Raw genomic sequence first — 23,539 nt, forward strand, 5'->3', positions numbered from 1 at the left:
TGTATATTCATGTAGTACTTTTTTAATTATTCTCACTTTAGCCCAGTGTACTAGACAGATATGTCTGGTATTAACCATACATTCATTCATTCGTGGTGGCCCGCCAGAAATAAATAGAGACCGCCACAAATACATTAGTAGTAGGTCTATACTTTCTCTCATAAACACACTATAGTGGGACAGTCTGTGAATGTAGTACCATATCTGTGCAGTAGATAGCATGGTAACACACCTCATATGCCAGAGAATAAGAAAATGTAGCAGGAGGGATCACTGTTGCCAACCTAGCGCCTCTGTCACTATATTTATAGAAGTATTCAGACAACAAGGGTCGCGGGGGTGCTGGAGCCTATCCCAGCTGTCTTTGAGCGAGAGGCGGGGTACACCCTGGACTGGTGGCCAGCCAATCACAGGGCACATATAGACAAACAACCATTCACACTCACATTCATACCTATGGACAATTTGGAGTCGCCAATTAACCTAGCATGTTTTTGGAATGTGGGAGGAAACCGGAGTACCCGGAGAAAACCCACGCATGCACGGGGAGAACATGCAAACTCCACACAGAGATGGCCGAGGGTGGAATTGAACCCTGGTCTCCTAGCTGTGAGGTCTGCCTGCTAACCACTAGCCCGCCGTGCAGCCCCAATGAAATGTTTTTTTATTTTATTTTGCGTCTTGCTAATAAAAGATGACAGGAATATTGTGCATATGTAGCTATTATTACTACACTTATTAATGCTTTATTCAAACAAACAGGCTACTTTCACCTGCATTAACCCAACCTTCCGCCATGTTTCCTGTGCCATCCACCCCGTCCTCCTCCTCCTCTCACCACATGGCTTTTGTTCAAGTGAAGGCGCTTTGAGAGAGGCGCGCTCGGAGAGCAGGAGCACAGTCGCACATGGTCCACCGCCTGGTGCGCAACACATCCCGGTCACGTTTGGGAATCTTTTGTAGATAAGAGATTCCACTTTGTGTTGATCATTCCTCTCATCTCATCTACCTCGCTCCTCCTTTCACCTGTATTTTGTGAAGGTATTGAGAAGAACTGCTGTTGCACCTTGGACACTGCTTGGTAAGACTTAGTTTAATGTTTCTTCTTTGACTTAACTTCTCATTTTGTTACTTCCATGCACCTGTGAGATGTTTTTTTCCGTACCTGTAAACCTCTGTCCTCTTTATTCTGTTTTTGTGTTTCCACAAGAAAAAAACAAGATGCATAGTTAATGAGGAGTCACGCTTGACTTCCCCATCTTCCTGTTTTATTCAGGGAGGAGGGCTGCACGACTGTATTCCATTTTTTTTTGTACTTAAAGTTCATTTTGGCTGCTTGAGATACTGCGTAAATCAGCAGCGACATGACAGCTGAGAAGAGCGGGCCGGTGATAAATGGTAAACCGGAGGACAGTAGAGACACGGAGGGGTCCAGCTCCAGCCTGGACAACAGGGAGTACTACGAGAGAGGCCAGTGGAACAACAAGATAGAGTTTGTGCTGTCGGTGGCTGGAGAGATCATTGGGCTTGGCAACGTCTGGAGGTTTCCCTACCTCTGCTACAAGAATGGAGGAGGTAAGGATGCTTCCTACTGCATCCTCATACACTTCTTTAGACAGCAAACTAGTTGAGACAGAACACACAAAGAAGCACCTCTGCTGGTTGCAATACAGAAGTGCACTCCAACAATTCATCAACAATCAATTCCACATAATATTTAACGATCATTTTTTATAAAAAATCATGTATAGCAACATTCAAGAACTACATTATGTGTTATTTGTACATTTACACCATTACTCACACACTACAAACCAAGAGTTCATCAAACCAAACGCCTACCATACTAATGGAGCAACAGTGCAAAAAATGCAAAATGCGAATTGAAATTAAAAGCTTACTGACTAATATACAGGTACAATAATACTATTTTGTATTAATTTACAACCCGCACGGGATGCTGGGAGGCCTAGGTGCACACTTCCCCAGCGGTTACCCAGCATGCATTGCATGCATTATACATTTGTTTGAAATAGAATTCTTGTAAATTAATGTATGTAGATTAGTTTGTGTGGTGCAATTAGTATATTGTGTTATTTATAGTTAGTACCTGTGTTATTTTTGGTTGCACCGTGAGTGAAGTATCCGTGTGATTTAATGAACTCCGGGTGCTTTATATGGTATATTTCTAGAAGCAAATTAATGTTCTTTACAGTAGGGCCTGAATGCAGCAGCATTACCTGTTTGCGTTTTGCAGGTTGCTTAGATGAGGGCTGCTTGGCGGTCGAGTGGTTAGCACGCAGACCTCACAACTAGGAGACCCGAGTTCAATTCCACTCTCTACCATCTCTGTGTGGAGTTTGCATGTTCTCCCCGTGCATGCGTGGGTTTTCTCCGGGTACTCCGGTTTCCTCCCACATTCCAAAAACATGCTAGGTTAATTACCGACTCCAAATTGTCCATAGGTATGAATGTGAGTGTGAATGGTTGTTTGTTTATACTATGTGCCCTGTGATTGGCTGGCTCTTGCCGGAAGACAGCTGGGATAGGCTCCAGCACCCCCTGCCACCATCGTGAGGAAAAAGTGGTAGAAAATGAATGAATGAATGATGGTTGCTTATAGATGATCCCTCTCTAATAGTGTCAGTCTATACAACATTGTAACTCAAAAGTTACTTTTTTCTACCTTTTGCAGGACCATAAAAGTAGTCAGTGCTATGGCTTTGGAACCTTTGAAACTTGAATTTTCAAAGGTTCAATATCTTTTTGGTACCAGGAGTCCCAATACTTATGTGCATTGTAATGGCTGCATTAGTAGGACTACTGTACTTGCATTTTGGTCCAAGATTCCCAAGTGGCAACATTGGGCAACACATTATTATGTTATTTCTTGACCAAACTTGCTCAGAACCAACTAATGACGTCTTTTCTCGTCAAGGTGCTTTCTTCGTTCCGTATGTCATCTTCTTCGTGTGCTGTGGTATCCCTGTCTTTTTCCTGGAGACTGCCCTGGGCCAATTTACCAGCGAGGGAGGCATTACCTGCTGGAGGAAAGTCTGCCCCTTGTTTGAAGGTAAGAACATTGTCAGACAATATCATTCTTGTGTTAATTTTGTCACTTGTTTGCACATTTCAGGCATCGGCTATGCGACTCAGGTGATCGAAGCTCATCTAAACGTCTACTATGTAGTCATCCTCGCCTGGGCCATCTTCTACCTCTTTAACTGCTTCACCACAGAGCTGCCGTGGGCTGGCTGTGGTCATTATTGGAATACAGGTGCAATAAAGGAGGTTCTTTCTTCACATTTAGACGTAACAACAAAGCAATGAATATGTGTCTCCACAGAGAACTGTGTGGACTACTATGGAGAGAACGCCACCAACATTACAAACCCCAACGCAACGTCTCCTGTTATTGAATTTTGGGAGTGAGTACATTTTTTTTGTTACCCTATCCTCTCTGCCACTTAATATTCTTTATTCAGAAACGATTCTGTCATCTTTCCATCCTATCACGGCCACTTTTTGTCAGCTCTGCTTTACTATCCCGAGCCCAAGTCATGTTTAATATGCATAAAAATCTGAGACATTTCATTCTCAGTCAGTCTTACTGACCCATTCAACCTCCCAACTAATAATAATTAGTCAGCTCTTTTCATTTTTGTCAGCAGGGTCCGCTAGGCCGGCTGTCTCCCAGCTGGAGCCATGAGTATGGCAGCAGATCAGCCTTTGCCAGCGGGCAGTGCTGACCACACTTCCACTCTGGCTGCCAGTCGCTGTTTTTACACCATGAGAGCAGATTTTACACCAGCTAATCAATGTATATGTTGGATGATTTTAAATCTGAATGAATGGAGATTAGTTTTGTACCAATGTCAGGTAGGAGAAGGACTCACCAAGGGGTAAAAATGTTTTCCACTATGCAAAATAGAATAGGTACATTTACTTGTAAAAACATTTCTGAATCCTTCAAAAGTTCACTTATTGCTGACATGACACATATAGAAGCAGTTATCAGTGTGTCTAAAACTACTACTGGTGCAGTCCCGATTCTGTGTGGCTGACCAGGAGGGCCAGAGGGTGGCTGTGTTGGACTTAGCCTGTGGCCTGAAACCAAGAACATGTCACCATGATCAATGGCTGGTTCAGGATCTGTGGGGGTGAACTCAGTGGCAGAGATATTTGCCAGTGCCATTTAACTTTGTCACTGCCTCACATCCTCTGTCAATACCGCTGCCCGGGGACGCTTTGACAAACAGGAAGCACAGTGTTACAGACGTGGGTCACCTTGACTGTGACACCTGGTGGCCCATCAAGATGAAACTAAGCTTTGTATTGTAGCAACTATTGTAGGCTTTAGTGTTTCCCACAGGACTTCATTGCATTTATTTCTTGGTCGATTCCCCCAAAGTGTCCAATACAACCAGAAAAAGTCAATAGACATGTCAAATCTAGTACTCACTAAATATAGTTAGTAACATTGGTTCCTCTTGCTACATCTTTTTATTCTAAGGAAACCCAGGAGTTACCATGCCATCTACTGTACAGAGTAAGAACCACAAACTACCTGTACATTCACAGACAGTCCCAGAATAATAAGTTTATGAGTGAAGGCGAGCAGGTAGTGCCCAATTTATTTGTGGCGGTCCAAATTGTGACTGCCATGAATGTATGGGAAACGCTGGGCTTGCAAAAGAACCAATGAAAGCCACCCGTTGGCCCTCTTCTGGTACAGTACGGAAGTCATATATATGTTTGTACAAAGCAAACATTATATGTTCACCATAAGTGGACAGTTATATTTTCACCAACAGACTTGTTATTGTTCGTATGAGATAGAAGAGTGTAATAATAACGATCATAAATAGTGTTTGTGTGTGCGTAGAAAATACCCGTAGAATTCTGATTGCAATTTCAATCAGAAAATCCCGATTCACATATTTTGCATAATGGTGCAGCCTTAGCAGTAACATACTAGATTGTGTCAGCGCTAAGCTTTGGTTTCTTCTAAAGTCTCAGCATTGATTGAACATCATCATGTCATTGAACATGTCATCTCTCTTTCCTTCGCCCATGCAGACGGCGAGTACTGAAGATATCAGATGGTATCGAACACATGGGGGGGATGCGCTGGGAGCTGGCCATGTGTTTGGCCCTGGCCTGGTTTATCTGCTACTTCTGCATCTGGAAGGGACCCAAGTCGACCGGCAAGGTGAGAACAGCATCTTATTATTAAAAAAACATAATGTAAAGTCTTCACACAACGCTGAATCATCATTATTTAAATTTCACCAGCAGCAATTAGCAAACATATCTATGACTCAAAGTTGCAGAATAAGTTGGGAGATGGTGGTAGTACGGGGAAAAGAGATGCAGGAGTGGCAAGAAAGAGGTGTGTGTAAGGGAAAAAAAAATGAATGGCTAGGGGAGGGGAACCAAAACATGGCGGCAATGCTGATTTTCCCCCTGAAGTGTCTTTTGTCTGTCTGTGAAGTAAAGAGGGGAGAATGCTCCTTCATGGCCGGGCTTTAGCAGCCGGTCCAAGATTGATTTCTGCATTCACTAGAGGCAAGGGAAGTGTTCATGAGTAGCATGCAGAGTATATCCTCTCCCTCTGTCTCTTTCTCTCCCTCGCTTTCCAACGGGTCCATTCAGCTCCGACACTGCTAAGCTGTTTGTTTTGTGGCTGTGTTTGCAAGCCATTCTCACATTTAAGCTCTCCTGCTAGATTTACTGGCAAGGCAGGGGCAAGATTGACCAGTAAATTTGCGATGGCTTAAATGTTTGCCCGTGGTGACGTAGAGGCAGCATTGTGGTGCATCAAAAGTGCACGCTGTGGGTGAATATTGCCCTCTTTGTTGCTAATGCAAATGCACAGAAAGAGAAACATTTCGGATGTGTAATTGTTTTATTTGTCAATTTGAAGGAAGCGTGTTGTGTGGCAGGTTTTCCCACACTTTTACTATTAGAAATACTGGGATTAGTAGCGATTACATCTTTAGCATCATACTTTTCTTTTTACAAATAAAGTGTTGAGCTATATTTAGAGCCTGTGCATCCTAAGGATCAGCAAGGTCTTTAAGGACTGGACTGCATGTGTGTACCACAGCTTTGTTGCGAGTGAAGTTGTGTATTTGCCTGCTTGTTGTGTGTCTCTTTGAAGCACATTTTCCCACACTGCCAGCATCACTCCTCTGGGCTCCTCCTGTTTAAGAGCTTGAGCCAGAGGAGCCCTCTTTTCTTTTCAGCCTCCTGGCCTGGCTCTGTTCTGTTCCGTTCTGCCCTCAATTGGTGACCGTTGACTGGATTCCAGCAAGCCGGGCGATATATGTTGTCCACCACCGCCAGGGTCTTTTTCTTAAGTGTTTTCTCCAGACGTGGAGCACAATCCTGCAAAAAAAAAAAGAAGAAAAAACACACAGACAAGGCTTTCTGTTACTGTTGACTGCTGTGACGACTATGAACACCATACACACTATATAGTAGCGGTGTAGAGAAGAAATCATATCTCACCCATATGAGCCTCATTACAGTGGCGCCATGTCAAATTTAGAATAGAGTTTAAAGGGGACCTATCATGCCTATCACCCTTTGTGTTGAGTTGTGGACTCCTGTAGAGCAGCTACACACAGTAACCGGCACAGAAAACTTTCTAGATCTTCCAGAATCTGTACCTATTCCAGCTGCATTTCCTCGCATTTGCTGCTTCCCGCCAAAATGGTCTGTTTTCAATAATTCCACCCACGGCCGGCCTCCGGGCATACCCACTCCGCTGTTGCTCACACTCCCAAGCGCTCCTAAGTACCGTGCCGAACCCCACTTTCTAATTTTGTGGGTATTGGAGTTTATAATAAATGAATAAAGCCTCTCGGGAGATAATTGAAAAATAGTTAGGAGCTACTGGTAGCTCATGATTGACTCGCTGGCCCCTGACTTACCATGTATGAACTCAAAGAGTGGTAAACGTAGGTCCGCGTTTACGGAGTGCAGGCACAGTGTGTTCGACACTAATGCACCTTTCCTGGGAAAAGCGGGCAGCTTCTCCTGGCCAAAGCTGTGGTTCAACCCCCTCCGTAGGACTAACAGTGGCATAGTGTGTCCAACATTTATGAAAAGCACTGCCCTAGATAGTTTGTTGCTCGACTTCAGCCATGGTCGTCACATCGACAGCCCGTAAATAGCAGCTCTAACTCAAATTTTAGCATGCAGTTCAATGCAAAAATCAGCGCAGGGACAGCTCGCATGTAAAAAAAAAAACACTGCATAGTTGGTTGTGCCACTCTTATGCCAAGGTACCACTGAATATGACAATAAAAGCAATACCTGCACTGCTCCAGTCTCTGCCAGGCGACATAATCTGTGATAAGTCAAACACAGCGACAGCAGATACAAATAATTTTGGTATTGTTGCAAGAGCCATTGCTTGGGCTTTGAAGGTCACATTACCAATAAAAATACTCTGTTCTTTCTCCATTTCTGCTCAATATTTATTCCAGTTTGAGTTACCGTGCTGAAATCAAACTACGGTGCGGGCTGTGGGTCAAACAGGAGGCGTGCACATTAATTAAATTTACCTTATAAATGTAGTTAGAATGTTGTATTCTCGGGTTAAACGATGCCAAAGTTTCAAATAATGAGGTTTGCGCATTTGAATGTGAGCCCTGAAAGAAGTTTGGGATGGCTGAAAACACGCTGTTTCAAAAGGTGTGACAAAACTGCCCCTTTGTGATGTCACAGAGAGGTGGACTTCCTCATATGGTTCATAGTTAGGAAGCACTAAGGACGTGTGACCAAATCACAGTGGAGTGGACATGCCAGGAGGCAGGCCGTGGGTGGAATAAATTAAAACAGACCGTTTTGGCAGGAAGACCAAAATCAAAGGAAATGCAGCTGGAATAGGTGCAGATTCTGGAAAATCTAAAAGGTTTTCTGCGGGGGTTATTGTGTGTAGCTGCTCTATAGGAGACCACAACTCAATACAAAGGGTCAAAAATTTAACATAGTAGGTCCCCTATAGAGGAAACGTCCTTTAACACTTAATTATGTAACTTTGACAGCCCTAGCTAAAACAAATACGTCAATGTCTTAGCTTCGTGTCATTGCGATAAAGCAAACAAATGCAATGCCTAATAACACATGTCATTAATAATCAATTTTATTTTGCAGCCTGCTGCACTTAGGACACTTCTGGTTTATCGCGTCTCTTGATTGGGAAGTACAATGATGACAGGTTGCACTGTATTTGTTTATTCTGCAGCCACTTGGCGTGAGGCAGTTACACTGACTGTCCCTCACTTGTAATGTGTGCCAATTTGGAAATTGGTACACCATTGTACCGGATCAAAGATTCCATACTGTAAAATTGATTATAAATATTTACACCTCACTATACACTCTGTAGTATGTAATGTAATGATATGTAAACACTCAGCAAGACGAGTAAGTTGGTCAAGGTGAGCATCAGATGCTTTGTTGTTAAAATTGTCAAAAAGTAGATATTCCAAATCTGTTTTGTATCTGCAGGTTGTGTACGTGACGGCCACATTCCCATACTTCATGTTGCTGATTCTGCTGATCAGAGGAGTAACACTGCCGGGAGCTTACGATGGCATCAAGTTTTACCTCTACCCAGACATCTCCCGTCTCTCCGACCCTCAGGTAGGCACAGAAATCATCATCTGATTGGATGACCTTCAGCAGGGCAATGGTGGTGATGAATCCCAAAGATCAAGATTTACATTTCATACATTACACCCAGGCTGCACGGTGGACGAGTGGTTAGGGCACAGGCCACACAGCTAGGAGACACGAGTATCTCTGTGTGGAGTTTGCATGTTCTCCCTGTGCATGCGTGGCTTTTTTCCGGGTACTCCGATTTCCTCCCACATTCCAAAAACATGCTAGGTTAATTGGCGACTCCAAATTGTCCATAGGTATGAATGTGAGTGTGAATGGTTGTTTGTCTATATGTGCCCTGTGATTGGCTGGCGACCAGTCCTCTCGCCCGAAGACAGCTGGGATAGGCCCCATGACCCTTGTGAGGATAAGTGATAGAAAATGAATGAAAAATGAATGAATGAACATTACACCCACTAGACCTTGTCTAGGCAGACAGCTTGAGTCGCTAGGCAACTGCAGACCAGTAAATGTCACAAGAATATTGCTGTCATGACAACGTGAAAGGAGACAGATGATTTTGGTTTAAGAGGAAAACATCATACTGTGATAGATACGGTAGATACTGTACCTTGGATACCATGAATGGGGCAATAGCACCCCATTCACAGCCCATTATACCCCAAAAGAACATATTGATGACATTAGTAGATATACATATTTGCTTGCTGGGTCATTTTAATCTCTTAAGTAAACCTCAGTTTTAGATTTCACTACAGCCGCACCATTATCTGGTTGTGTTGTAACATATAAGAAGAATGGAGGAAAAAAGTGTGTGGTGGGGGGGCGGGGGTCAAAGGAGAAGTGAAGGCGAGTGATATAGAAGTGTTGCTCTTTGGCAGAGGAAGGCATTACTTGTGACACTGATGTTAAATTGGCTTCCTCTGGGACAATCAAGGCTCTGTTCACTTCCAGGCTGTGTGAAGTTGTATGTTTGTGTGTGTGTCAGCTCAACTCCATGTCTCTTCACTCTCCTATGCTCAATCCTTGCACATCATTTTTTGAAGTTATATTTTTTTTCTCTGAAAATGAGCAGAAAATACATCTTACTCACCATAAGTCAGTAATAATTTAATAATATGTGATCATACAGGTAAAATGTTGTATAAACATGTACATTCATTCATTCATTCATTTTCTACTGCTTATCCTCACAAGGGTCGCGGGGGTGCTGGAGCCTATCCCAGCTGGGGTACACCCTGAACTGGTCACCAGCCAATCACAGGGCACATATAGACAAACAACCATTCACACTCACATTCATACCTATGGACAATTTGGAGTCGCCAATTAACCTAGCATGTTTTTGGAATGTGGGAGGAAACCGGAGTACCCGGAGAACCCCGGAAACATGCAAAAGGGGGAATCACATAAACATGTACCACTGTTAAATGAAGGCCAAAAATTTAAGTGTTTTTCCGTCAAGTGTTGAGATTTCGTACTTTGTTTGGCACCTTTTCAATGCGCCATAGTTGCTGTGAGACGCAAAGTGTTATTTATTATACTTATATATAACTTCTACCAGGGGTGTCTCGATCCTATATTGATATCGAATATCAGGGCGAAAAACTCAGATAATACATGCAGTTGTTTGATACTGTGCAGATTGTGAACTATGGTATTCCGACTAGGAATGATAAGAAATGTAATGTGGAAGTGGTAGTAAAGAAGGAATTATTAAGTGCTTTACATACACATTGAATTCTGTAATCCAACATTCCTTGGTGTTCCCAACGCCAGCGAGTCATGTGTGGATGTTTTTTTTTAATCTGAATGAAACGGCTTTGCCGCTTGTTTATATTCAAGCAGAAGCTGTAGTAATTCTACTGTTGATCAAAGGTACTTAATATTTATCGGATCAGATTGGACTGTATGATTAATCACCGTTACCATTAATCACCATCAACATTAATAATCGCACCACCGGGTCTGCTTGGAGCAGATGTTCGATTACTAGTGCACCATGGCGGCCATAGCAGGTGACTCAGGATTCAGGGTCTCCCCACAACTGTCAAAGCTCGCCCAAAAATATTTAAGCATACCGGCAGCAAGTGTTCCCTCTGAGAGAGTCTTTAGCACTGTGGGAAACACAGTGTCTATGAAGCCAGAAATGTTGACAGGCTGGCATTTCTCAGCAGAAATCTCACGTTGTAGGCCCGTTTTCTGTTCCTGTTCCTTGTAGTATGGCTTTTTTTTTTTTTGCATAGGCTTTCTTTTTTTCCATTCCATTTCATTCATTCATTCAAGTACAATGAAAATGTATTTTATTTAACTTAATAAATTTTATTATATTATTTTTGAATATTTGTAATCATGATTTAAATATTGATAAAAACTAGGTGTGATTATGATTTTGTAATACTCATTTTTCATTTCATTTTAGTATTTATTTTGAGCAAGGTTGCAGCAACATAATATATACAGAAATAGCACAACCAAGTCCACAGTAGACTTGCGAAATACACAATATACATATTTAAGGCTCAAAATGAAGTGGGGAGAAGTACTGTATGCAGTTATATACAGCACAAAGAGTATAACCACAGTAAAAAGTAAATAGACACTTAAAATGGAAAATCTCCTGTAAACATGACATTCAATGATTTGAATATTGTGCCTTTAATTTATCTCGTTTTTAAAAAAATAATTAATAAACACTCTTTTGTGGTTCCTTTGGCCATTTATTAGTCAAAACATATTAAAAGACAAACCATTTGTAGTACGCTGGTTAGTAGGTGTCAGTAATTGATGATACATTGTCTTACATTACATTACCTTAACTTTCAGTTTGAGTTCATGCCTACTATAATAAGTAGTAAGGGTATAAAGGTTATTATAGGGATGTTATTGAATGTCTACAGTGGTCTGATAATGTTTTTTTTAGAAGGCCATCATCAGGTTGTTTATGCTCTAAATATGAAAATATTCAATTAATATTTTATCCTACTTTGCGGAAATCCACCTGTCTTCTTATCAAAGGTCTATCAATTAAAATGATATTAAGCAGCAAAAATAAATCTCCACAAATTCATATAATCAACGTCGATTAATCGTTGCAGCCCTACCTTGCAAAAGTTCAGAACAAAAAAAATCATCTGGATCTATGAGCATTGAACCATGCCCCAACCCGCCACACGCTGTTGTGGAAATCTGTGTAGTAGTTTTTGTCTTATTCTGCTAACTAACAAAACAACAAAGAATATTGTATGAAAACGCTTTACAACCTTCGGTTTTCACGTCATGAACGTTGTTTTCACATACTCAACACAACGCGTTAAAGGTTTCCCTACTCTATGCGGCCATCAGCCCACGGTGCACTAAAAGGGAACATTAATGAACATTAGGAAAGAAAGGGCTGTTCTTCCACAGGAACAGGCCTGTGTTTGTGGGGTCACGGAAGTTACCGTGGTTACTCCCAGGAGGGAGTGAAGATTGTGCGTTTGTTAATTGTTTTGTGACGGTGAAATGAGATTAGTGGCTGAATGGTGATGTGAGAGAGTTTTCAAAGAGCTATGCTGCATGCGGTTTGAATCCGCTAGCACCCCGTGCTACCCTGTGGGTGCAGAGGTCCTGTGCTGCAAGTACAAACTGCTTTGCTGTCGCCTTTCTTGACGTTGTTGACAATGTTGTTCATTGAACATGGCAGGTAAATATGTAACTAGACTCACAAGTGTCCATTTTTCAATTTTAATGTATTAATTTTATGTATACCCCGGTTTGATTCCCTGTACGGGCACCTCTGTATGCATATTCTCCGAATTGTCCATAGGTATGAATGTGAGAGTGAATGCTTGTTTGTCTATAGTGGCCTGTGATTGGCTGGCGACCAGTCCAGGGTGTACCCCGCCTCTCGCCCGAAGACAGCTGGGATAGGTTCCAGCACCCCCCGCGACCCTCGTGAGGATAAGCGGTAGAAAATGAAATGAAAAATGAAATAAACAAGCGATATAGAAAATTAATGAATGGATAGATGGGGCTGCAATGCCAGAGGAGCCCAGGGGGAAGCTGACATCATCGCAGCGCCCTCACAGTTACCAATGAAATGCTTTGATTGGACAAAATGCATTATGGGAAAATGTTAAAATACATATAAAAAAATAGATTGTTACTTTAACGTTATATTTTCACTTTCATTTCCAAGCTAGGCTCCAGCATGCCCGCGACCCTTGTGAGGATAAGCTGTACAGAAAATGGATGGATGGAATTTTATGTATTATGATGCCGTAACATGCATATGTATTTCTGTATCTCTGACACATTGTCACACTGTACTTGCAAATATTTCAAGAGTCTGAGCATACACAAATGACCTTGGAGCTCAAACATGAACATTTGTCGTATCGCACCTGTCCAAAACCTGAGAACCTGAAGTAGTCCAGCTTTCATTCTGTGGTATTTTGTATATGAGTGGGTTCAAATGGTCAGTAAGCACTGTTTCATAATGTAGCTTTGGCTTTTGTCCACCTCAGACAAAGCAAGCCATGGATTTATCTCCTACATGATCTGAATCTTGTATGCTTTGATTTCCTGATTGGCTTTTTGTTTTGCAGCAATCTGTTTAAAAGTGACGCCACATTTGCTGTATATGTTTACTTTTCTCTGTCCGGTCATCAAAATAGAAACATGGCCCATTAATTGAGCTTGGTGAGTGGATGTGGCACCGCCAAAATACAGCAAGCGACATTTAACTCCCTTAACTCCTTAGCAGTACGCTAACCTGCAAAACAACGACATGTATTCTGTTATGCACTGGTAATGAATTAATTGACTGCGTAAGTAAACAGATACCAACAGGATCTCAACACTGGCTTGACAGTGTTCATCATTATGTTATTACTGCTTGTTGTCACTTGTCACTCATGGAGTTGCATTGCAAAATGGTACAGAATAAATTATGTGTTGATTTTATTTACAGTTCAGTTTGGATTTTGTTGTTGTTGAGCTGTATTTGCTGAGTGCTGTGTGCTGAGAACACAAGATCGGAGCTTAGAGGGAACGTTGCTTGCCATGATTATCTGCTCAAGGGTAGAAGTGCATTGTCTCCAAATTAAATTTAAAGAAAATTCAGAGATATAATTCAGAGAATTTCAAAGAACATATATGGCTACATCACTGATATCAATGAAAAACAGTACAAAGAAACAGTCGAGCAATTTGAGCTTCTACTTCTACTCTACTTTCTTGACTCCAAATTGTCCATAGGTATGAATGTGAGTGTGAATGGTTGTTTGTTTATATGTGCCTTGTGATTGGCTGGCGACCAGTCCAGGGTGTACTTCGCCTCTCGCCCAAAGACAGCTGGGATAGGCTCCAGCACCCCCGCGACCCTCGTGAGGAAAAGCGATAGAAAATGAAATGAAAAATGAAATAAACAAGCGGTTTAGAAAATTAATGATTGGATAGACGGGGCTGCAATGCCAGAGGAGCCCAGGGGGAAGCTGACATCATCGCAGCGCCCTCACAGTTACCAATGAAATGCTTTGATTGGACAAAATGCATGAATGAATGAATCTTCTACTTTCTCTATCAAGCAGTCATGTGTTTGTAAGTGATGATGTCTGCATTACTTCAGGTATGGGTGGATGCAGGAACCCAGATCTTCTTCTCCTATGCCATCTGCTTGGGCTGTCTCACTGCCCTTGGTAGTTATAACGCCTACAACAACAACTGCTATAGGTAAAACTCACCTTGCCATTTGTACATTTCCATGAACTTCATTATGAGCATAAAGTAGAGGCTGTACAGTCTGTGCTGATTGCACTTTAACTTACGACTCTTAAGATGATGATATCTTGATGGCTTCTTCCTCAGGGACTGCATCATGCTGTGCTGTTTGAACAGTGGCACCAGCTTTGTGGCAGGTTTCGCTATTTTCTCAGTGCTGGGATTCATGGCCTACGAACAGAATGTTCCCATCGAGGCCGTGGCAGAATCTGGTGAGTGAGGAACAGAAGTCGCCGCAACCTGCGCCTCATTAGCATGTGGGCGTCTCACATTATAGAGCAGAGAAAGTCGATGAATCTTTGTTCGCCTCATCCATCATCATGTGAATACACATTATGTAACTTCACACTCACGCAGCCTCTCGGACCACCACTTTATGATTTATTCAAGTTGCTATGAATGATTTAGTGGGAATGACAGCGTGAGAGATTTAAAATGCTTGTCCCCGAGCACAGCCAGGAAGAAACTTAATGCATTTCTGAGAGTAGGGCACTCCATGATAATGGGACTGCCCAACACATCTTATTTTGAACCAGTTAGTATTTTTTTCAAAGTGTAGCATCAGTCACCTTGCATTCATGTTTTGGACCATTTATCTGTCCCATGGTGCAACACACCAGCGTGATGCATCACAGTTTTCTCCACCTGAGTTGATGAATGTGTTGGAAGAAGCATTCTGATCCAAAGTGAAAACTGATACAAAAAATGAAAGCATCTGTAGGCTATGTACAATTGTACTCTATATACTTCAGGTAAAGAAAACAAAAATGACTGACGTGGTGCAGATAAACCGATTCCTTATGGAAATGTTTACTTCAAGGTCCTGGTCTTGCATTCATCGCATACCCAAAAGCTGTCACTATGATGCCTCTTTCTCCACTTTGGGCCTGTCTCTTCTTCATGATGCTCATCTTTCTCGGACTGGACAGCCAGGTAAGATCAGACTTTCTTTTAATTGCTTGGTAAACATGATATTATATTTAACTTAAATGTAATTCCCAAAGGAGGAGACAAGGGTTCAATTCTACCCTTGGTCATCTCTGTGTGGAGTTTGCATGTTCTCCCCGTGCATGTGTGGGTTTTCTCCGGGTACTCCGATTTCCTGCCACATTCCAAAAACATGCTAGGTTAATTGGCGACTCCAAATTGTCCATAGGTATGAATGTGAGTGTGAATGGTTGTTTGTCTATATGGGCCCTGTGATTGGCTGGCGACCAGTCCAGGGTGTACACCGCCTCTCGAAGACAGCTGGGATAGGCTCCAGCACCCCCGCGACCCTTGTGAGGATAAGCGGTAGAAAATGAATGAATGAATGAACCCTGTAATTTACTATAAATGCTCCAATTAATGTCTCTGTTCAATCAAATGCAGAGCCTCCTATACTTGAATTTTAAGTCAACTTTATTGACCTCAGTCGTTGGTCTGAAGCTTATACGTGTTACTTTCCCTACTGACGTTTACAACAAACGCATCAGCGGTATTAATGCTGAGCAGTTTGCTTCTTACTACTATTACATTGGTTCTGTTGCTGCAGAATGGTGCAATATACTCATTCATGAATGACCTTATCAAAGAAAACTGTTCTTGTCCACTTTCTCATGCACTCCAAATCAAATAATGAAAGTTCAGAAATAACAGTTACTCTCCAATTATCACGCCATGTAATAGTGCTTTATTTAAATAAAAGTTTTACAATTAGTGCTTTTACAGCATTTTCAATTTGTGACCCACAAATTGATGATTATTGATGTATTTCCCAGTTTGTGTGTGTGGAAAGCTTAGTGACAGCCGTGGTGGACATGTACCCAGAAACCTTCAGGAGAGGCTACCGCAGAGAACTGCTGATTCTCGGCATGTCTATCGCCTCTTTCCTCATAGGACTCATCATGTGTACAGAGGTGAGCGGTGGATATGGTTGTTTTATATATATATATATATATATATATATATATATATATATATATATATATATATATATATATATATATATACACATATATATGTTTGGATGCAATTTACCCATATTCAATTTGTTGTCCATTCATTCCATGAAGACATTTCATCATCAGACATCATCATCATCATCATCATCACCCCATCAGGTGAAGGCTTGCAGGTACAAAAAAACATTTCATTTAGTATGTAGTAGATCTGTAAATATAAGTTAAGGTATCATTTCAATTTGAACAATTCCAGTTTGGATTCTGATTCCTCGTTTCGAATTCTGCTTCCTGATAATTATAATGTAATTATAATGTTATAACAATTCTGATGCTTTTAAGAGGCAGGGTCATAAAGATTTGTAACCAACTTCCCACATTACTTTATTTTAATATGAAATTTCAATCATCGTTACTATGAATGTATCAAAGATTTGTTTTCACAAGAGTACACTTACATAAAAAATGTTTACTCTTGAAAAACATTTCCACATATGCTACATTATGTGATGTTACATGCACTAACATGGGTGAGAATATCATACAACTTGGAACCAAGGATCCGTCTAAACTAACTGAAACCTTCTGGATTATATACGTCCCTGCACTCCAACCATTATCTACTGTGCAGGGTCCATAAGTGCCATTAGACATAACTCTTTACAATTTTAAATCTTACTCATTCCCAGTGAGTAGTACATTAAAATGTTCACGATTCATCTGCCACTTTTAACTGCTCTCCAGATACTTTGATTGTATACTGCCGTCAAAAGAAATACCACACAAGAAGCATACCACATGAGTGCGTTTAGAAAAGCTCCCTTGGGAAGTTTAATATTCAATACCAGGCTGAAATATTTGCCATTTTCTGTTTACAAGCACACCACAGCTCTGATGTAATACCTGCTCATGGATTCATGGGAGATTTTATTCATGAAGGTGCTTTTAGTGGAACAGAGGAGCTGTCCTGAGTGAATGCAGGATGTGTTATCTTTACTGGTACTGTGGACTGCCTAAACATTGCCATATATACATATATCTCCAACTTGTAAACATGTCTCTAGTCAGCTCATCCCTAGAATGACACTTCCTCATTGACAGTGAGGTGCATTTACTGACACTCCAAAAGTCATATCTTTATTTTGCATGTATGTGTGGTCTAAATAAGCAGAAAGACAAAGAAATACAGTAAGTGGATATTCTTATCTCACTTATATCATACTGTATCTCTTCCCGCAGAAGTACAATTTGCTGCTTTTAAGTATGCTTTTAAATCCCATAAGATACAGCTACACTCAAAACCTGAATTCAACTCAAGTTATGTGGTGTCTTTGAACGCAACTCTTCATCGGTCATAATAACATGGTTAAAGTGTGATTCAAATGTTTAGCTACTATTAAAAGAGATTCATACTCGCCATTCAGCATTCACAGCCCCAGTAATAATTTATAAATATATGTACGTATTATTACCAGTAAAATGTACAGTTTACATGTACCACTGTTAAAAAAACACCACCGTTTTTACATGTCTGTATGCTTCACTGATAATGTTCCAGTTCTGAGATTTCGCACTTTCGTTCATTGGTCCTTGAACATACCATTTTTTTATTGTGACTGGCTACACCGTGACTCCATGTGATGTGTGGTCTTGAATGTTCAGTTGACCAGTCCGGGGATGTGCCCCGCCTCTCGCCCAAGGACAGCTGGTATAGGCTCCAGCACCCCCGCGGCCTTCGTGAAGATACGCGGTGGAAAATGAATGAATGAATAAATATTCAGTTCACTTGGAGCTGTTAATACATACAAATATATATCATTGTGTCCTGTAATTTATCTTTCGGTTTATAAAATACATAAAAAATTGGCATATTTCACACAGTGGCAAATGATGATTAATCATGATTAATTAATTAGAAAATGATAAATTTGATTGTCAAACGATTACAAATTGTAGTCTTATTATATGTTTAATTTATCCCAAAATATTTCTGCAGAAATTTTTCAAATCTTTTATTACAAAAAGAACCTTATTTTCGTTGTGCGACATTTTTTTACACAGAAATCACATCTCATTCGCCCTAAATTATACATACATACAAATGTAGGTAAAATGTACAGCATACATGCACCATCATTAAAAAAAGTCCACAATTCTGTCTTTAAAAAAAATACTTTTATGTCTTCATGCATCTCTGATGGTGGTTTTTTTTGGTCATGCATTGAGATTCCACACTTGGTTTTATGGTTCCTGCTCCATGCACCATAGTTGCTGTGAGATGCAAAAGTGAAACATAGCATAGATGCATTTGGAACCAAATGTGAGGTGAAAAATACAGCATAGTAGTAGTAGTGTCAACATGGAGCAAAGTCAAAAGGTGTGTTCAAGTACAGTCAAGTAAAGTGGGACTGGGATTACTAATTGTATATTATTTTTAGATTTTTAATATAACATATTGACATCTCTTTACATAAAATGTGATGTAGTTATTGTTATAGTTGCGAATCTCCACTTATTGGTAGGTGTTGAAAAGTGGGGATCTACTGTAGTACTCTACAGTCCTCTGATTGGGTTCGGTCACAGCATCCCTCATCATTTATAAGCAATGCAGTTTTTTGGTTATAAGGTGTTTCAGTTCACTAACAAGTTAGTTTGACTCGTATCATTTTGACTCCTGTGTTGTCTCCCAACAGGGAGGGATGTACGTCTTTCAGCTGTTTGACTCGTACGCTGCCAGCGGCATGTGCTTGCTGTTTGTGGCCATCTTTGAGTCCATATGTATCGGATGGGTGTATGGTAAGAGTATAACAGTATGTGTGTGTGGTTTATTCACATTGGAGCAAAGGAAAAAACAGGCCAGTGGCAACTACGCCCTCTGCTGGATATGATGATAACACACAAGTATTACAATTGTGACTAGTTGGCCTTGCAGTGTGCCGCTAGAGATCAGTCTTGCCATTATTTTTGATGCGAGAAGCGGAGTGACCGATGTTTGTTTTCAGGCAGCGACAGATTCTACTTAAATATTGAAGACATGATTGGCTACAAGCCTGTCTTCTTCATCAAATGGTGCTGGATGATCTTGACCCCGGGCATCTGTGCTGTGAGTCCACCACCAATTCAATTCCCTTTTTGACAATAAGAACTATAAAGAATGTATTTGTGTGTCCTTTAGGGTATTTTCCTGTTCTTCCTAATCAAATACAAGCCACTGAAGTACAATAACGTGTACACCTACCCTGAGTGGGGCTATGGTATTGGCTGGTTCATGGCCATGTCCTCTATGGTGTGCATCCCTCTGGGGATAATCTGGATGATCTGGAAGACTCCCGGCACCTTCTCTGAGGTAAAAACACACACACTGTCATCTCCACGGTACTTTAAAACTGTGGAGCTTTTGAAGAAATGCTTTTAAAAGCTCAAACTTTTAATTACTTCTCAGTTGTATCAAGTCAGAGCCACAAAAAAAAAAAGTCATGCCATTCATTTTACTGGCCACAGATTTAATCTGCATCGATGAAGGACCACATCATTCAGGAACAAATTAGCTCTCATAACCTCATAGCCGTCATGATGCTGGTGGTTCTTTGTAATACTGCTCTGCTCTGTTCAACTTGTTCATTATTATTTCATACATTTCACTTCATTAGAGTGATAATATCCATTAATATAAAGGTCTGTGTTTATGGGATAATAGAGTTTGATGACGCATACCTATTTACATTTAACATGCACAGGCTGAGAGGCTTAAAAAGAGACCAGCAACAACTGGAAGAAATTAGTGAGACATGGGTGTCCAAACTTTTTCTATAGCGAGGACCACTTTGACATGTAAATATGCTAAGAAGTTATATCTGTGATATAGGTGAAAGCCTATTATTAATATCAACATCACTCTTTTTTTCTAATGTTTGCTGTTTTTTTTTACTTTCTAAATATTATTTTTTTTAATGAAATAATCAGGCTCCAGCATACCTCTGCAACCTTGAAGACAAGTAGCATAGAAAATAAATGGATGGGTGGATTAAATAAATGTTGTTTTAATATTATCACTTTATTCCACTTAATATTTTGACTTTATTCCTGTAATATTACATTTTTCCCCCATACAAATTTTTGTTTGTATGTTTTTCATTTACTACTTCAGAAAAATAACATTTTTTTCTGGAATATTTCAGCTCTATGCTACTAAAATGATTTTTTTCCTTCTTTCCAAGTTTATTCTTGTAAAATACCACTTTTTTTTCTTAATATCTTGACTTTATTCTTAGAAAATCATAGCTGTTCTTTTCCCATTCCTGCTGTTGTTGCTATTTTAACCTTTTTTTTAACTTTATTCCCCAAATATTCCAACTTTTCCCCAAGATTTAATGTGTTTCTTATAATATTACAACTTAAAAATATATAAGTTAGAAATTTTAACCTCATAAAATTGTTACTTTGATAACAACTTTTTTGTCCTAATATTTTGATGTACAAGAAATCAAAATGATGATGCAAAAGTCAATATATTCAACATATTCAAAAGGTTTCAGCAATGAGCACATTTTCCATTTCATCATGAAATAATACTTTAAGCAAAGGAAGTGAATTGACTGCAAATTGTCCATCTGTATGAATGCGAGTGTGAATGGTTGTTTGTCTATACGTATGTGCCCTGTGATTGGCTGGCAACCAGTCCAGGGTGTACCCCGCCTCTCGCCCGAAGACAACTAGGATATGCTCCAGCATAAGTTAAATATCCTGGATCTTCTCAATAGAAGGGTTGTGTTGGTCATTACAGTCCCACCATGTCCAGGTTTTACCAACCAGAACCCCTCCCTTCCTAATGTCTCCCCATTCTTGCAGAGAATGAAGAAGTTGACGACGCCCAGCCCGGATCTGAAAATGCGAGGGAAGCTCGCCGCTCTCAGTCCGTATGCCGTCAATGACGCTAAACTTAAGGTTGACGGGAAAATTTCCACCGTCTCAGAGAAGGAAACGCATTTCTAATTGACTTGTCTGACTGGTCGTGACGTCTGCCTCAATTCTATTTTCAACCCTTAAAAAAATTACTGAAATAAGAAATAAGAAATTGAAAGGGTTATTTTGATTTTGTAAAAAAAAAAAAAATGTACAAGTGATCACCAGATATATTTAGTCTGCTTTTGTTTTTGCACAAACTTTTTAATAACACGTTTGTTGGGTTCTTTTTAACTTTGTCACTAAAGCAGACTATGTCTTTGCTAACCATTTAATAGTTAAGCCTATTTGATGATGTATGATTATATCGCCAATAGTACCCGTTCCTTGTTGGTACGGGCTACGTTAGTGTGTGTGCCTTTCACAACAATACCATTGTGTTGTGTTGCAAAAGGCTAATGGTGTACACGTCTGTGTAAAGTGGAACACCCCTCTGTTAGGTACGAGGTACCCTCATGTCTAAACTGTAGCAGCTCGGCATGGTGTGACAGAGCGTACGACCATTTGTGTCTGTGCCAAGACTATCGGAGGGCACTGAGTATTTTCCAGCAGTAAAGTACTGTACAGTAGAGTGGATCTTTGCATACTCGCCGTTCAGCATTCACAGCCCCAGTAATAATTTATAAATATACGTGTTAATACCAGTAAAATGTACAGTTTACATGTACCACTGTTAAAAAAAGACCACCAATTTTACATGTCTGTATATTTCACTCATAATGAGATTTCGCACTTTGTTCATCGGTCCTTGAACGTACCAGTTTTTTTGTCGTACACCGTGACTCCAATTCTATCTGTTCATGGATCATCTTCCATTATCATTCATTAACAGTGAGTACCTGCACTATAATAGAATTTTGTTTAATAAGTGAGTGAGGCATATTTAGGGCTTAACCTGGATTTTGTCACGAGTGGACAATGGCAGTTGAAGAGAGAAGAGGAAGAGTGTCAAACTGAATCACACTTTTATTGCAAATGTTGATCCAAAATTGGGGGAGAACGTCAACGTCAAGCTAGCAAAAGGGTTTGGAGAGGGGGAGGAGCAGTGTCAAAAACTGATGTTTTTAAAGGTGCATGTATTATTGGCGTTTTATTGCCATTCGCCGGTGGTGTTGGAACGAAACAGGGATGTACATTCTAGCATTTAAATCTTTGACGATTTAAGGCACAGAAATACTGTTTGTTGTTAATGTTGTCTAATTTCTAGTCAAAACATTTGAAATAAGGCCCAGTAACCAAAATGGACAAATGTATTTTTGATGTAATTAGATGATTTCATAAATAAAATGGTCTTGGATTTAATCAAAATGCACGTAATATCCCGCTGAGATGCTAATTTAGATTGAAGGGATGGAGCCACAGATGGCGTTTATGTCAAATTTGATTCATGAGACCTCATCAATTTAATCTTAACGTTAAAGTTTTAAATACGATCATGCACGGAATTCAGAATGTTGGGTCATGTGATCATATTTTGACTAGATATTGGATTTACAGCTATGTTACTTTTTTGTGATTGGTGTCGTGCACTATTTTTTTTTGCCGTTGCTTAGCAACGTGAGCAAAAAAAATCATATTGGATTTAACAGAATGAAGTTATGAGGCTATCGATCGTGGCGTTAGACTATATTGGCTCCTCATGTGCTGATGTGATCCCCCTCCCTCTCTTTCTGCTTGGGAGGTTCACACAGTCACATATGATTGGTACATAAAAATAGGTTTAAAGGTTAAAAAAAAAACTGTTATGAGCAACCGGCACTCCGAGTTTTACAGCATATATTAAAAAAGACAGAACAAAACGCCTCTCTCTGTTCTCTCATTGCTCTCCTATGTCTGCATGCGTGACATTTCCCAGTGCTGAGCCTTTCACACAGACACAAACAGACAGCCTTCAACCCCTGCACTCTTATTTCCTGCTCCACCTTACGAGGAGGAGACGGATACACATGACAGGAGCCACATTTCTCTTTGTATCCTCCATCTTGTCCCTTTCTTGTTTTCATTTCTCATCATTATTGCATGGATGCTGCAAACCTGGGATGGGTATTGGAGTAAATAAGATAGTAGAGGTGTTACAAGATCTTGCAAAATTAAATCGTGAACAAATATGTAGGCTTGGGATAATAAAATATCATCAAATTCATCACAATCCTCACCTCTCTTCTCTAAAAGGCCAGGAGGAGGGTTCACTTTGTGCATTGGTTTCATAGAACTGCATGAATGGAGTTTTGTCAGTC

At 40.4% G+C, this 23,539-nt stretch overlaps 1 protein-coding gene across 1 annotated transcript; it reads left to right on the forward strand.

Moving 5' to 3' along the window:
• Nucleotides 1-857: 857 nt before the first annotated feature.
• slc6a11b (solute carrier family 6 member 11b) lies at nt 858-23,539 on the forward strand. Its single transcript, XM_058054407.2, has 15 exons — nt 858-1,081; nt 1,277-1,575; nt 2,939-3,073; nt 3,137-3,277; nt 3,347-3,428; nt 5,080-5,212; nt 8,524-8,658; nt 14,249-14,352; nt 14,488-14,612; nt 15,221-15,333; nt 16,161-16,298; nt 19,034-19,136; nt 19,343-19,443; nt 19,516-19,686; nt 21,189-23,539. The coding sequence occupies exons 2-15, from the start codon at nt 1,365-1,367 to the stop codon at nt 21,330-21,332; spliced, it is 1,836 nt and encodes a 611-aa protein (XP_057910390.1). The 5' UTR covers nt 858-1,081; nt 1,277-1,364; the 3' UTR covers nt 21,333-23,539.

The sequence above is a fragment of the Doryrhamphus excisus genome, linkage group LG18 (genome assembly GCF_037039965.1).
Source record: "Doryrhamphus excisus strain RoL-2023G ecotype Guam linkage group LG18, RoL_Dexc_Guam_v1.1, whole genome shotgun sequence".
In the NCBI taxonomy this organism is placed as follows: Eukaryota; Metazoa; Chordata; class Actinopteri; order Syngnathiformes; family Syngnathidae; genus Doryrhamphus; species Doryrhamphus excisus.